Source organism: Poeciliopsis prolifica, unplaced genomic scaffold (genome assembly GCF_027474105.1).
Source record: "Poeciliopsis prolifica strain line A6 unplaced genomic scaffold, Auburn_PproV2 SCAFFOLD029, whole genome shotgun sequence".
NCBI lineage: Eukaryota > Metazoa > Chordata > Actinopteri > Cyprinodontiformes > Poeciliidae > Poeciliopsis > Poeciliopsis prolifica.
In genome coordinates this window covers 3,743,118-3,760,632 of record NW_026562404.1, presented here as the reverse complement: position 1 = coordinate 3,760,632, position 17,515 = coordinate 3,743,118, and the positions used below count along the sequence as shown (strand labels likewise).

The 17,515-nt window shown below is 38.9% G+C and overlaps 1 protein-coding gene across 2 annotated transcripts in view; it reads right to left on the bottom strand.

The window, feature by feature from the left end:
- Nucleotides 1–5,314: 5,314 nt before the first annotated feature.
- kcnc4 (potassium voltage-gated channel, Shaw-related subfamily, member 4) overlaps nt 5,315–17,515 on the bottom strand; it is a 28,872-nt gene continuing 16,671 nt past the window's right edge. The window contains exons 2-4 of one of the 2 annotated variants that reach the window (XM_055049435.1): nt 14,523–15,465; nt 12,905–13,078; nt 5,315–7,857 (exon numbers count right to left, since the gene is read on the bottom strand). In XM_055049435.1, the coding sequence (XP_054905410.1) occupies nt 7,790–7,857; nt 12,905–13,078; nt 14,523–15,465 (1,185 nt within the window). In that variant the 3' untranslated portion in view covers nt 5,315–7,789. The remainder of the gene's footprint in view (nt 7,858–12,904; nt 13,079–14,522; nt 15,466–17,515) is intronic. The other variant, XM_055049436.1, reaches the window with a different exon arrangement.

Sequence of the window (17,515 nt, the reverse complement as noted above, 5' to 3'; positions counted from 1 at the left end):
TGGTTGCGGTAGGTACTGCACGCTTTGCCGGTAACATGAACCGGGCAACTGCTTTGAATTTTAGCCCTTTTTTGAAGATAAAAGAAGAGAACAGCTGGAGCGTATTATCTCCAAACACTCAGTCGTTTGCGAACTCGATGCTCCTCGTCTTCCTGGGCTTGAATTAGATCGCTGAGGACCAGGACATCCACTGCCAAGCAGCCCCTGTCTCTGAGAACAACAACACTTCTCGTGCTTTATTTGTCTCACCAAAACTGCCTTCAGAAAGACAGCGACGTACAAATCTGGAAAACAGTTTCCCTAAAGCACGTGAAAGCTGTAAAAGTACATGTTTTGATAATGCAAGCTGTCCTCTTTGTCAAAGATGGAAATGAAAATGTAATTTTTTAATGATCAGTACAAACAATATCAATATTTACCTGTTTCTGCAGCAGTTTCTGATGCTCCGGTCCCCCTGTGTTAACAGGTTTTTTCTTTACTTGTCACATCCTAAAAGATAGAATCCATCCACATACAATCATAGGTGCTTTTCTTCGACCGAGCAGCAATCAGTAAGTGGGAGTATCAATATTTAACAACATTACATTGAACATGGAGATGCTGAGGCTCCTTGATGAACAACATTTTGGCCTTAATGGTTTCCTTCCTACCTGGGAGTGGGTGTGGGACGTGTCGTCTCTAATGCGTTTGCCATTTCATGACTGCGCTGGCTTCATCAGAGGGGATAATTGCAGCCATTCAGAGATTCTGTTGGAGAGTAGCGCCGGAAAAGCCTTTTTACAATGACAGCCGAAGAGCAGCGGGCGGCTGATTAGACCTCTGCTGAGCAGGAGTGCATGTTCGCCTTCTCATTGGTATCGCAACAAAGTAAAAAAAACTGTTGCTGTGCAAACGTACGGGCTTCCACTTAGGGCTAATGAAGTTATGTTCTTGTTTCTAAAGGTGCTTTTACTTTAAAAATGGTTCATCTGAACAAAGATATGGCTGAACAGAAAAAAAAAAGAAAGAAAAAAGCCTAATTGTTGATCATTATAATTCTCTGTTGGACTGTGTTTAAATGGAGCCAGTATTTCAGAAGACTGGCAAGTGAAGCAAATCCACACAGTAATGGCTGAGTGGATTTCCCGCCTGTCTTGAGACATAATGGCTATGCTTTTACAAAAGACATCCTTTCACTCTGAGAGAAGAATCTCATCTAACATGAAGTAATAATAACTAAAAGCTTTAAGCTGTCCAGAAGCTTTTCACGCAGTATCAAGAACTCACTTGGCTTTGGCTGACCTCAGACTTCTGGTCAAGTCTTTGCTGCTTGTAGGTTGAATCAATTTAGAGTAGTACGGCGAAAGAGTGTGGATGTTTCTGCCTCATGATTCATATATAGGGCTTGCGTATTATATTTATTTTACTGATATAGTGTCTTGAACAATTGTTGACACCCAACGACATTTTATAAAACTTGTTGTTTAGCAAACAATTTAGTAATACTGACCAGAAATATACTGACTACAAAAAAACAGACATTTGATCCACTAACATTGCTGGAAATTAAACAGTTAAACTTTCAGGTGCTACTTTCAATCTGTTCAGGGAAATTACACTTTTTCATATTTTGTTCCTCTACAATCTCATTTTATGTACTGAACATTTGGTGACACTTTATTTGAAGGGCTGTGCGTAAGACTGACATGTCATGAACGTGAAGGAGTCTTTATGAATGTCTATGACTGTTGTCATGAAGCATCATTTGGAAAATGATGGCATTTGTAATGCAAAGTTGCCCTAAAACTTGCATTAGAAGTCCAATAAAAGTGTCAACTCTGCATTAAAAGTGTCATTTTTTACCGAATGATGCTTCATGACAACAGTCATAGACATTCATGAAGACTCCTTCATGTTTGTGACAGTGTCAGTCTTATGCACACCTCTTCAAAGTGTTACAGGATATTTTCCCTTCACCCAGTGTGGTTATTATGTAGGCCAGAAATGATCATCTCAGCTGACCAGAGCTCTTGTGTGGCAAATTTTAAACAGGAACTATTCCATCTTCTGTTCTCTTCTCGCCACTCTTTCTTAAAGGTTTTATTAATGTCTCGAAGAACTAATAGATGTTCTCTAAGGAACCTCTGAGGCCTTCACAGAATGGCTGGATTTATAATGATATCACATTACAAACTGATGGACTCTGAAGACTGCAATGGCTGTGTATTTTACAGGATTATTTCAACCTGCTTTGACAAAGTAGCTCTTAGTCATAACACAAAGTGACATGTTAACCTGTGCTAATTACCTGAGATTTGATTTGGAGTAGATGGATAAATTCGTCAGGAATGATGATGTAAAAGAAGTGTTGAAATAATAGTTGCCGTGTCTCAATTGTTTTTGTATGTTAAGAAATGTCACAGAGTGTTGAAGTCCACCAACCTGCCCTGAGCCTTTACTGCAGCTCTGCTCAGCAGGCGAGTTGAAGATGTAAAATGCCAACATGAAAAGTCTCAGCTATACGTGCATGAAGTGGTTTGATTCTGCAGGATGTTAAAATATCAGCATTCAGTCCTAAAATGACAGGTATGCAAAGCAAAACGGCTGATGTGCAAAGTAAGGCTGACTAACGCGCCATCCTGGTGTCGCCAGACGTTATTGGCTCATGGCTCGTTAGCACGGCTGCCTGCCGTCACACTTTACTTTGTGCTTTGCAGAGGATGAGTTGAGCCAGACTTTGAAGCTTGTTAGCGGCGACTCAGAGGCCAATTTGAATGAAATTCAATATGAGTCCTGATTGCAGAGGTGCTCGGTGTGCAGTCGAACGCCATGCGTGGGTGGCAGAGGCCGAGACGCAGAGGTTGGTGGCAGGAGCGGGGGAGTCGGAGTGACATACAACCCGTCAGGGTCAACGCTGATGGAGTCGTACATTGAAAGGGTATGATCAGTGTTCTCTCGCTCTCTCACAAACACAGGAACACAGTGAGCGCCCGCCGAGAAACACTCAGGGAAAGTATGGCTTCTGCAGCCTCTGAAGTGGGGGAGAACCTCTGTTACGTTACTTGGGCTGTCGAAGTTAATCCTTCATCTCTCCTGTGGTGTTTTTTTCAATGACCTTTTATTTCAGGGTGGTCATATTAGTCATACTGCATCTTTTGGACCTGATTTTTTTGTTTGTTTGAGCCATGAATTTATGTTAAAACGTCTTAAAAGTGATTGAACTGTTTAATCCTACCACTGTGCACCTTCAACGAGAGCAAAAAGACCTTTTGGAGGAGTTAATGCAGAATACAGAAAAATATGATCAAAGCTAAAATTTGCAAAACTGGACCACTAGAGGTCATCAACTTTTTAAATAAGCTGTAAACTGGGTTCAGCAGCAACAACTTTCAGAACCAATTAATTTCAGATCAGAGCTCTGAAACATGGCCGGCATTTTAACGGCCGCTGGACCTGCAGAACAAAAACCAGAGAGGGGCGAGGGAGGGCAGCTCTCTCTCCTCTTTCATTTTCTTCCATCTGTCGTCTATCCCTGCTGAACTGCTGGTTCTCCAAATTATTCCGACATTTTGACTGCTGCTTCGAATCTAAATTTGCTTCGCGTTCAGCTTAGCTTATCTTGAATTGATTAGCATGAGGCAAGATCAATAAATAGATTGAGTTCGGCGTGTCGATTCTTCATCTAAATGCTTTCACAATAATGATTCGGGTCAACAACGACTCATCATCAACATGTGACTTTACATCCTCGTTAACCAGCGTACTGGCGTAAGTTTATTGGGGATAAGTCAAGACACACAATCTGAGCGTCTCAGACAGCGGCGCGGCTCTGGTTGAGCGCCTCTCCATGGTAAACATGTTCACTATTGTCATAACTACCTCTTACAGATGGGCAGAAAAGCAGGAACAATAAAAGAGATAATCATGGATGACAGGACGAGCCCTGGCAGACTCTCCATCACCCTTCAACTTTGACTTCAACCACAGTTTGGTTTTATGAATTTAAAGGTGCTCTTGACATTGAAATTCACTCATTCATTCGTTGTTGTGCATTCAAACAACAATGAATGAATGTTGTTTGAATGTTTAAATGTCACAACAGGTGAGTTGTTGTTGGATTTTATTTCAGGGTAATCAGAGTAAAGGGGACTGAATTCAAATCTGAACAGATTTTTTTTTTAATCTGTGTCTGTCAAAAAATTTAATTAAAATCTAGAACAATTCAAAGGTTATGGACACCTTTGTAAAGCTTGACAAAAACACTCAACAGTGTTTAGTAAATGTTTGTCACTTGCGACTTTTTCATGATAACATTTTTACTATTTCTAAAGTTTTTCAGAGGCTTCAGTGAATGTAAACTTAAAAGACACCATGGAGTATTACATATTTAAATTAAATGAGATGAGAGAATTGAATAAAAAAAATAAAAGACTATATCTTGTTCCAACAATGTTTGTATGGAGGTCCAAAACTGACTAAATTACAAAAACAGAAATCTTTATATTTTTTGTTTGTCCTCTTCCTTATAAATGCGTTTTCAAAAAGAAATGTATATATTTTGTATTTTTCTTTTCCTTATACATGTGTTTTTGTCAGAAAAACAAAACATATTCTTTTATTTTTTAATTACATTTGTCCGCCATACATTTGGCATTTAGAAAATATAAATAATTTATTCCATCTCAAAAAGTTTGTGCCCTTTCATCATCTGTATTACTGGTGTAGGGTGTTAATGTAATGGTATTAAAAAATTATTTTCTTCAAACATTGAGGTCAATATTTTCAACCGGAAACCTAAATCTGCAAATTATTGCTCAATTATTGATGTAATAAAGCTCACCAGGATGTTTGGTTAAAAAAAATCAAGTTCCACTTTATTGGAGCCAAAATTACACCAACAGAGATTCTTGTCATCCTGGTTTGTCTGGCTGGGCTACGTTCATGTGAAGCTTTTCCTAAAAACTGTTCTTTTTATTGATCATTTCCCTCCATCTCAGCGCCACACTGCACCTCTGAACATCAAACCTTTTCATTAAGGAGCTAACCAGAGCATGCAGCCGGCGTTGTGGTAAACAACAGTGAGAGAAAGGGACGCGTGTGTAGCGTTAATTAGTGCTGCCTGTCTTCTCTGATCTCCATGGAGATGTGATCTGCGTGCCATCTACACCTTTTGGTGCATAACCAGGGAGGCAGCAGAGAGCAGGAGGCGCAGCTGTGACTGCCGCTGCAGCACTGCGAGCCGTCTGCTGGCTCATCTATAAATGGATGCACAGCAGAGAACGCTGATGAAAATCTCCTCTGCTAATGAGGAACAAAAACAGGAACGACACCAACGTATCTTCAACACCGGGGAAGGAAATGGGTTTTATTTGAATTTCTGCATAGAAATACATGCCTTGGAGGTTTAACGTCACACACTCCCTCCCATACACACACACACACACACACACACACCCACACACACACACACACCTGACAGTTAAACTGGGCTAAAATTCACCACAGTTACCTTTATGATCAGTTCAGGTCAAATATTGAACAGATGTGCTTGTCTGATAATGTCAAATATGTACAACAGGAACTACAGAAAATGAGGGTAAAAAGGTGAATATTCAAAATAATGATCTCTCATTGTTGGTCAACAGCTATTTTATGATGCATGAACAGACTTTACAGGTAATTTAATCATCTATCATGTTGTACTGTGCTACATACTTACAGCTGCTTATACGGTACAGACATCAGCGTCAGTATAGAAATAGTTTTGAGGACGTAAATTAATTTCCCTTTTGCTTTATTAAACATAAGGCCACTATGGTAGAGCATGAGGAATACATTATAAACACGGGAAAAGAAATCACTTTCCTGCTGCTTCTGGGCTTGGAGGCAGCAAGAAACGAAAGCTGATTACATTACAGACATCTAAACTCCATTACTCACCATGAGGCACGAGCGGAACCGATGGCGTTGTACCGTATGTATTTTTACCAGCACATACAGAAAATCTACAACTTAATCTAATAGAGTCTGCATTTTGGTCCAGAGTCAACCAGTAACGACGCATCAACTGCACTGAGCTAATATGATAAACGGACAATACTGCGCCGCCGATTTATTTTCTCCAGCTTCTGTCAAACTGTCCTAATTTATAAGCATTTACAAGTTAATATGCTGCCTAAGCAGCATTGTTTCTGGGCTGTTCCAGACAGACAGATCTGCACATTCTGCAGTATTAGAAGGCAGTGACACAGCAGAAGGCAAACAGCGGAAAATATGATAATCTATGCTCAAAGGTGTCTTTATTACACCTACGGTTCTGTTCAAACCTATCACCAGCATGGTGTTATTTTAGGCTTTTATTGATTTATTTGAAGTGTGAAATGATAAGACAACATGCAACTCCAATGATTTGGTTCAATAATCAATGCTAAGCTTCAGACAGACACCTCCACTTTTTGAAGCCATCAACAGGCATACAGTGTTCCTGGCTAGATATCCTGCCTTGCTTAATATAAGGAATTATATTAGTATTTAAATTTTGTGTCCGGATATTGGCTCTACTTTTGAAAATAACTCAGAAATTTTCGATAACATTGTTGTCAATACCATTACAGAAGTCTAATATTATCTTAGGAAAACTTAAGTGTGTCAAAGTTTAAAGTTTGGAAATTTTCAACCTCAACCCAGTAAAATAGTTGAAATCTGATTCTGTACCAGAAAGGAACCCGAAGCTTGTTGATGGACACAGAAATGGTGGACTTATCTGATAATAGCAAAACATTAGATGTGCTGCATGTATGTATCGGTGGATAGAAAATCCACAAAAAAGATTATAGATGTGCTCCCAATTCTTGTTTTCAGAAATAACTAAAGTTGTATGTCGTGTTGTTTCTCTACCAGGAAAACTTAACAGTTCAAAGAAATACTTAAAAATCCAAAATTAATCAGACACAATATCCTTATGATAGGTGTGTGTGCTCATATTTCTGTAAAGGTTGTAATCCCAATGACTACCTATCTATATTTAAGAAATAAGCTTTAAATACACATCACAAACTAATAAAAAGCAGTCAGGACAGTTTTTGTTTGGATTGTAAATAATTTTAAACAAATTCAAAGCTCTACTAAGTTTCTTGCTTGGAGTTTAAGACCTAAACTCCTAAACTAGTTAGTTAGTTAGTTAGTTAGTTAGTTAGTTAGTTAGTTAGTTAGTTAGTTAGTTAGTTAGTTAGTTAGTTAGTTAGTTGCCAGCTGACCACTTATTTAATTTACTTATATAATATCACATTTTAGAATAAGATGTATTGCCATGCTGACAGAAGAACAAAAGTGCTTATATAGCTTTGGTGCTTCCTATTTTCCTCTTTCTGTAATTAACTGTGATTTAGTTTTTTACTGCGTAACGCCGCTGTACTGGAGAAAAATGATTCTCGCAACAGGAATAGTAAAATTCAGGGTTTTACCACTTTGAGCTGTAAAAAAGGAAATAGAACAATTTCCTTTGGAGGGGGGACTGTCTGAGGTTTTATGAGCCTTTAGCGCATAAATAGACATAAATAAATGGCTTCGGGGCCCTAGAAAGGAGCTATATTGTCCAGTTCATTGTAAGTGTATGTGGTATAACTCTAGTACCATGTTAAATCATGCAATACATGCAAAGTGCTTCACAAATATGACTACATATCTACTGTTGATCAGATATGTTACAGGAGGAAACAGAAATGATTCATCTTGATGTTCAATGTGTGGCTCTGCGGTTTATTTCGACAGCAGGGATCGGACGGCAGACTTCACGTTTCCTCCTCCTTCGTTAGGTCAGAGTGGTGACCTCCGGCTGGGTGTAGCTTCCAGTGGTACCGAGAATATCTTTACAGCCTTCTGTTGAGAAACACAAACCCAGAGATGAACAACAACATAAAGTATTTGATTCTGCACAAGAGAAAGGCCTTGATTTCATTATCTGTGAGCCATGATCATTAAAGATTACATGGGAACAAATGACTTAATGTGTAAAGAATTTAGATAAATTGAGTTTCACTTAATGAACTGAGTGACAGTTCAAGTGCAAACATGTTAGCACTCTTGAAATAAGAAAAAACAATGTCACAAATAACTTTTCAGCAAGGTATCAGAGCTTTTTTTTTTAGCTCAATAATTCCTCATTATTGATGACAAAGTGTTAGTTCCACTCTCATATTACTTCACTCATAGATGGGAAAATGTCTTGCTATAAGATAAATAATCCACCACTAACAAATACATTTAAAATAAAAAATAAGGAATTATTCACTTAAAATATGCTCCTACATCTTGTGTTATTTTAAGTGTATTTTGATGGTTGCATTAGAAACTAGACCAAAAAATTATTTGAGTTTGTGTTTTTTCAGTGCAATTTCTTCACCTACTTGAAGAACCTGGTAGTTGTTTATTACTTCATATGTTGGACTGTGTTAAAATCACTAGTTGTGACAGAGCAGAACGAAATGTTCCATAGAAAATACTCAGACGGCTCATTCAGACCTGGCATTAAAATAATCAGCACAAAATAATGCATATCTGAAAATAATTTAATTGAAAAATTAGCTATTCACATCTAAACTGCTGGTGCTGAGCTGAGCTGTGCATCATGGACACTGGAAAAGTGTGTGGATGGATCAAATCAACATAGATGGAATAACTGAATATTTATTATACATCAGATGCAAAAGTTCAGAAAAGTTACTAAAGGATTAATATTATTATTAACTAATTAGGAAATATTTAAAATACAACGGTACACCGCAGATGGAAAACTTTTGAGCTTGACAAAAGTCTCTGCTTTGCATCTTTGTGCTGTTAATGGAAACCTACCAGTGAAAGAAATAAAAAAAAAAATTCAATCTTCTAATTTATCCAGAAGAGTCTCTGAGGAATATCCAGGTTCATCTGGAACATTTCCTCTGCTTGTTTGAACATCCTCACTCGCTCTCATAGTGCACTCTACTCTACAAATGCATTTTGAAAGTGTTTGGTTCTACATGTATAAAATCCCAGCATCAAGTATTGAAGACGCTTCCTGTGCTGACTTTATTCAAGTCAACCATATGTTGGTACTGTAAGCATCCATTTACTGTTGACTCTGAGAGCATCTCCAGATGTCTGCCAGTCCATTCATCCATCCAGTCGTCCATCCGTCCATCTCTTGCTCTGCAGCAAGTCATACCTCTTTGGTGAAATATTATCCATACCTTTTACCCAGCAACTCTCTGGTATCAAGCAGCCCAATCCCCCATGGGCACAGCACTGAAGACCAGAGCCACTGAGTCATAATCTATTTACAACAAGAGCTACTGAAAACGGCTGGAGCCACAGAGGCAGCCTTTTCAAGCTTGGGGAAAAAAAGAGCCTTTGAATTTTGAATTTTATCCAAACAATTTTGAACCAAAAACCCATTTGTTTCTGATCATGGTGGTTAAATCAGCAGCACATGTATGAGAAATGTGTATGAAATAGGACAGCAGCAAGATGGAGGTTTTCTCCACTCACGATTAACAATAAAAATAAACCATACGCAAAATGATCAACGAGTCATATCAAACAAGAAAGGAAGCAAGCTAAATTTAGCCTAGTCCTTTTATATGAAAACATCTCCAGCTGGAGCAAAATGTGAGTTAATAGAATGACCGTTCTTTCAGATAATGTTAGCTAATAAGAGACACATGCATGTGAGACGATCCTGTAATAGAACAGGATGCTGTTATACAGATGCTCACCAGATACAGACCACTGGATTCAATTAACACGCTCCTCTTTACATCACAGATTAGTTCTGGGATGTTCTGGCTTTCATCAGCATTTTGTCATTTTTGTCTCTTTTTTTCCCCAGAACTATCATCTGAATGACAGATAAATTACCTCACTTTTTCACAACAGAGCCTGAATTTTTAGGGCTTTTTTCACACTTTCAGATTATTTTCCTCCATTATTTTTATATATTTCTCATCTCATTTACACTTGAAACCTGTTTGACATTAACGCAGACAAAGCTTTCTGTTTTTGTTCCGTTAGGTTTTCAAAAATTATTTATGTTTGTTAAGTTTTTCAAATTAAGAAGTTTACATGTGTTCTTTAGCACTTGATATTTGGAATTTGGTCTCATTCCTCCAGACAGGACGTGAGTCAGGGCTGCAGGCCACATTGCTCAAGCTCACCTTTAGGCACAGCATCTTTATGACCAAACACTTCAATTTCAAAGACTTCATAACAGAACATTTCTCCAATAATTAGCATCTTTGGCAAACTCTGATCTGACTTTTTGTGTTGTTTTTGGAGTAATGGCTTCTTCCTTGCTGAAGGGCTTTTCAGCTCATGTCAGTATAGAATAACGAGAATCTCATCAGCTTCAGCTCATGAGGTGTTTTGCTTTTGTTCTTGTGTCTATTTGACACATTTCACACTCACAGCCGTTCCTCTCTGGGACACAGGACATGTCTCCTGCCTGGACCGACTGCTGGACGTTCCCATGGTGGCAGAATAAAACCGTACGAATGGGTGAGTGTTAGACCTTCGAGCATCTGGGAATTGTGCCAAAGGACGAGCCAGACTTATGGAGGTCTGCAATAACGTCCACAGATAGAAAAGCCTCTTCTCTCCTTTAAGGATCTGAAGAAGGTGGTTCATGTTTTTATAACCTCTCACCTGGGCGACTGGAACTCTTCATAAATTAATCATCACTGCAGGGTGTGGAAATACGTCGAAACGAAGCAGCTGTTAAAAAACAGTAACGTGAGCAACATATTGAGCAATCTAAGGAAAAGCCTTTTTTGGGATTACAGATATTAAACACCTCAAATAATCATCTCCACTCAATTCTTTTATCAAAATGGGCTCCAGGCTTTTTGAGTTTAGTTCAGTTTAAGCTGATGGGGACAACAGCGTCGTCAGCGTGAGCTGAGGAAGCGCTGCTGCTGCCAGGAGTCACTACAGGGAGCTTTGTGTCATTTTTTATATTTCAGATCAATAGAAAATCAATAAAAAAGCTTTGGAGCTTTAATTGCATCATCTAGCTGTCTGAGCTCATGAAAACTAATGTTTCTCATGCCAGAATGGGAAAAGGTCCATACAGTGTAGTATTAGGATTTAAAAACAAGCACATGTAGTCATGTGAAACGATAGGGACGGTTTATTTTGTTATTATCTGGACTGACAGCAGAGCAAACACTATGGTGAGGTGAAAAGACCTTGAGAAAAAAGATTGTAGCAGCTGATGAGCCTCACCTTGCAACATGACAATGTCCTGAACCATGCCAGTAAATCCACTAATGGCTTGCTAATCACTAGAAATCGGAAGATAAGTTGCTTCGTCAGAAACTTCAGAAACAGGATAAACATGCAAGACATCCCCGAATCTTATCAACTGAAAGAAAAAAAAGTCGGACAACTTTCCTCAGACAGGAAGCTGCAGCCGCATGAAGATGCTCACTTTACTAGTTTCAGACGAAGGAGGGAAGACGATCTAAAAGTAGAGGGTAATCTGTGAATTTTCTCTTTCCTTTACATCTTTTTCTCAATTAACAAAACAAGATTTTTTTTTCCTGTTACTTATTTCAGATTGACAGCATCTCTCTCATTTAAAACAGAGATCCCACCATTTTTTCTGGCATCACCAAACTCCCCCAGAATGCCTTACATTTCTGAGTTTATTTTATTTTTTTGCACTTTGCTAAATCGCATTTCACTCAGAGAGGTCATTAGCCTTATTGCTTTCGGAGAAACAAAAACAGGCCTCATAAATGGAGCACTTACTACAGCTGGGGGCCCGAGAGAGTTTGCATGTTTTTTTTTCCAACAGCCCATTAAATGGACTTTGCACTTGAATGTATTTCCTGAAAGCTCCATCACTCACTGAGTGTTGATTAATGCTGTTTGTTGCAAGCTGGTGACATGTTGTAACATGCTGGGGGGGGGAGTGGCATCAGTTTTGGCAGACAGAGTTGAATTCAAATATTTATGAGATTTTTTTTTCACTCTGACATTTAATGGAGGAGTTGAGATTACCAAAATATGTAGATGTCAAATTTATTTACTTAGCACATTTAAAACAACGGTTGACAAAGTCCTTAATAGCTGAGCTGACAATCATAAAACAGAAAATGGTATAAAACTGCAATAAAAACAAGTTTGTTAGGATTTCCAAAATCTATTTAGCAGTCAAAGATTGTGAAAAATGAGTAAGTTTTAAAAGAATATTTAAATGAGTCTATGCTGAGCATTGTGGGCATGTAGATCACCTTTATGATTTAACTTTAATCTGGGAACATCGAGGAAAAGCTGTCTGGTTGGCAGCAGGGCTATTAAAGGTATGTGGCTGCTGAGAGAAGAGTGCATAAATCAGACGGAGCCAGATCACTTTAAATGTGAGCAATAAAGATTTTAAATCAATTCAACAACAACCAATCAAGATATTTTGAGACAGGAGTTACGTGTTTAATGTCTGCTTTCTTTTGATTGCTAAATATGTTTTCACATTACGTTTTTTTGTTGAAATGTAAATTATAATTTATTTTTGAAAATCAAACATTGTTTTCAAAAAAATGACGTCACAATCACTAATATTTTATTAATTAATTATCTGTTTCATTTGCAATCAGATGCCAACATCTTTGTTTAATTATAACAAGCTTTGATTTCCAAATATGGGAATTATAATAAGAATAATCAAAGACCAACAGTAAAGACACAATGGATTCAAAGTTAATTTAAGTGAACTGTTTCTTATAAAAACCGAACTAAACTTAATTAAACTGAACTGCATTTTGGAAAGAGTGAACTAAATCTTAACTAAATAACTTGATTTGAGCAGGATTAGTAAATTTAAATTTAATTGAATTGGATTTCCTTGAACTGAACTAAATTAAACTAAAGCTGTGGTGGTGACGTGACCCACCGACATGGATGCTTGGCTCTCCAGACGTCAGGATGAAGCAGGTGCCCTCCTTGTTCTTGCCTCGTCCTCTGGAGCAGTGCAGCGACCACTTCTCACTGGGGGACAGCGGCTGGGTCAGACTGCAGCCTTCCTCGTCTGAAAGGGCCACATTCGCATCCCCGTTCTGTTTGGAGTCTGACGTGGAGACGAAAACACAGTGACAAGAAAGCCAACGCTATTATTAAGGATTCCCCATGGATCCAGACCGTGGCTGAAGTATATTGCATAAAAAGCAGCGTTTTTGCTGTGATGAAATCCAATTTGACTGAGATGTTATGGGCAGTAATTTGATCGTGGTGGATTTCTGTCTACATGACTAAACGCAGAGACTCTGTCACAAAAATGCAACGTCTCTGGAATGTAAAAGCCAACCACAGGGGTTTTGTAGTATTAGAAGATGCATAGTATTCATCATGAATAGTCTCCTGTTTTCAGGTGGAGAAATAAAGAATCCTGAACATGCTTTAATAATTTGCTTAAACAATGAACAAAACAACTAAACTAGAACAAAAGAGGAACAGATTGGCTTTTCGAAAAATTGTTTTCAAATATCTGATGGAAGATAATTTGCAAATATTTTGCAATTATTGATTTCTCTTTCTACTACCTGATTGATGGAGAGCTTCTGAAAACACAACCTATTTTTGGGAATATTTAGCATGAAATGTGGCACATTGCAGTTTCAGGTCTCATATTACGTAACAATATCAGACACAACAATCTGAGTCTAGCAAAAAGTTAAAAGAAGTTGTCCCTACTGGCAATATGTTTCAGAAACCAGGTAGATTTTCTTCCTTGCAGGATCAGACATAATGTATTACTTGCACAAAACAGATCCAATTTCAACCTGTGTGGTACTTTAATGGGACTGTCCAGAATTTTTTTTATAATATTAGTATCATAAAACCCTTGAAGAAAGTTAAAACATTCTTTTTTTATTCGGGAGTTATCGAAATCACCAGTGTCACATCGCTTTCTACCTCTATTTCCTGTGAAAGTAACCCTCAAATTCTCAGTAAATAACCACTCAGGGCTGCAGATTTATGAAGCAGACAGACTGATATCACTGTTTTTGAGACTGGAGTTGGGATGGTGAAATGGCCCCTTCAGACTATCATCACGCTTCAGACTGTTTCACATCTTTCTGCTTTGGACTTACATTAAATATAATCCACAGAAAAATAAAGTGATTGATTATTTTCATCTCAACAACGAATAAGAAATAATTGCTACCGCACAACTTCTCTCTCGGCATCGACCTGCTTGTAGTTTCTTAATGAATCTCCACTTCTTACTGCTGCATCAAACAAGCGTGACCAACAGACATAGGAAACATAAAGGTATGATAGTCTGGGCATTAATTTGCAATATTTACAATGTAGACATTCATACTACAAGAAATTTGCTATATCTTGTGATCTACTGCAGATAGGATAGTATTGAAAAAACACTATCTATTAACAGAAGCACCGATCAAAACCTCTGAGCTCTTTGAGGCAGTGAGCTCCAAACATCAAAGAAAATCAACTGCAGTGCATTTTGGTTGAACTGGCCCTTTAGTGTGAAATCTTGGCCTCACCTGAGCGGTTCCTGCTGCTGCTCTCCTCCGCCGCCAGGGGGCACGTGTCGCTCTGGGTGCTGTCGATGTGCGAGTTCGTTTCCGACTTCACAAACGAGGCGGAGTCGGTCGGCGCGTCTGGGTTCTGGGTGTGCTTCTTCTTCTTCTTCGGCAGCTTCTGCTTCGCCATAGCCAGCGAGTAGTACATGCCGAAGTTGTTGACGATGACCGGAACGGGCATGGCGATGGTCAGCACGCCGGCCAGCGCACACAGCGCCCCCACCATCATGCCCAGCCACGTCTGCGGAAACATGTCCCCGTAGCCCAGCGTGGTCATAGTGACCACGGCCCACCAGAAGCTGATGGGGATGTTTCTGAAGTGGTTCTTAACCTCGGGGTTGTTTTTACCAGAGGTGTAGGTGAATCCGATGCGCTCGGCGTAGTAGATCATGGTGGCAAAGATGAGCACTCCCAATGCCAGGAAGATAACCAGCAGGAGGAACTCGTTGACGCTGGCCCTCAGCGTGTGACCCAGCACGCGCAGGCCCACGAAGTGACGCGTGAGCTTGAAGATCCGCAGGATCCGCACAAAGCGCACCACGCGGAGGAAACCCAGCACGTTGGTGGCCGCCTTGGACGACAGACCCCTCAAGCTCATCTCCAGGTAGAAAGGCAGGATGGCCACAAAGTCAATGATGTTGAGTGTGTTCTTGATGAAGGCCAGTTTGCGTGGGCAGCAGATGATTCGGACCAGGAACTCAAAGGTAAACCACACCACGCAGATTCCCTCCACCATGATGAGCTTTGGGCTGGTGACGATCTCTTCCCTGATCTCCTCTCGCGTGATATTTCCCTCTTTGACGAATTCTGTAATGTTTTGTTTGACGTCGAAGGCCTGATGCGTCTCCAAGCAGAACGTGGTGATGGACACCAGGATGAAGAAGAGGGAGATGATGGCCACCCCCTGTTTGAGACACACAATCAACATTAATTACCATCATGCTGTGTTTTCCTTTTTCCTTAATATTGAAACCACTGACAACAGACGATGAAATGTCATCTCCCAAAAGTGGCATCCTTTTAAAAAGAAATGTGTCCTCGACGTGTATTGTACGTCAGAGAAAAGAATGATCTCTACACCCACCCTGACTTTAGAAGAAAACCTGAATATTCTGGTACATTATTATATTATTTTCTCAAGTTTTTTTTTTTTATGTTATTTTTATCACAATAAAAAGTTAGAACTGGTTGCTATTCATGCAGATGGGAGATCATTTCCTAGAAATCAAACATTTTTAAACTAAATTAATCCTACACTGTAAAAAAATAAAAAAATAAGTTTAATTTACAGTAAAATACCAGCATCTGTATTCAAACTGTATTTATACAGTAAAAATCTGGAAAATTGAAATTATTGAACGTTTTAAATACTGCAAAAATTTACTGTAAAAATACAGTAAAATTCTGGCAACCACAAATGCTGATAATTATACCATACATTTATTTTTACAGTGTAATTACAGGAGTCAAGTCCCTCACTGACAGAAGGAGGCGCTCTGACAGAGCCTCCATGGGAAGTCAGCTTCTTAGGTATTTTAAGTCAATGCAAAGATTTTATTTTATTTTATTTGTCATTTAGTGCCCAACACAAATGAGTTGATAAAATCAACCATTCACACAACGCAACATGTCCAGGAAAAGCGTCTAATAGATGTCGAGGGACTTTGTTTGCTCTTTTGTTAAATCTGCGTCATCATTAACCCTCTAGATGCTCTTTATTTTCTCTTTTTTTAGATGTAAACATTGAATATATGTGACGGATTACACTGACTGTATGGACGGTGCCCACCTGTTCCACAACAATACCTTGTGCTGTTTGTATAAACGCCGGGCGCTTACTCATGCATGCTCTGTGCTAAATGCAGCCTGCGCTTATAGTAAGCTGACTCTCAATCCTTTCTGACTTTCCAGCTGGATGAATAATGCTCCTGTAACACGAGCGCACTTTCTCCCTTCGGAAACCTTTTTTTTTTTTTTTCCTCTTTTTTTTACGGGTCTCCTTTTGGGTCTGGGATTAGAAAACCACATAAAGCATGAAAAGCTAATTACAGGCAAATAAACACAACAAAAACCAGTCTGAATAATAGGGATTTATTAACTCGCGATTAAAACGGCATCAGCATTGTTCTGCTGTAGTGCAGGGATCAGCCATGACAAGCCTCACAGCCCTTTGGGAAGACGAGGACTTTGCTACGCGAAGAGCAGGGAAAAGCCTCAGCTCTGTCAACTCGCAGGAGACACTCACATAAACACATCCTGCACTGAGGCGCATTACTAAAACTGCTATCATTTAGCGCGTTGAGTTCGCTTAAATGAAACTAAATGAATTAGAACTCTTAACTTTACAGGATGTGACATCTGTGAAGCTGATTAGCAGCCGCGGTGGAGACGTGTAAAAGTCAATTTATCATTTGCTTCAGCTGCATGATCTCACACTGAAAATCTTTTGAAAACTCAAACCTTTTAATGTTACTACAGTCATTTGGTAAAGAGTGTGGGGAAATTAGCATTATCTAAGAGAAAATATTTTTATGAACTCAATCAAACCAAGACAAGAAATTGACTTTTCACCCAGCCTTACCCAGTGTCACAGTAGATCCATCTATCTGTCAATTTTCTTGAAAATACTCCTTTTTGTCCTTTCTGGTGTCATATAAAGTGCTTCATATTGCCTTGTGTATGAACAATGCAACATAAATAAAATCTTAACTGTTTCTGACTTATCAAAACAAACAAATATAAGAACACAATTTTTATACACTCTTAAAAGGATCTGTTTGCTGTAGTCAGATAAGACTGGGGTTTTTATTTGGCAACAAACATACAGCTGGTCTGCTGAAAAAAAAGTCCCTGAACTCCACTGTTAAGCATGGTGGTGGATTTGTGATGCTGTGGGCTGCTTCTTTTCCAGAAACTCTCGGGAACATTGTCTCGAATCCTTTAAACTGAATTTA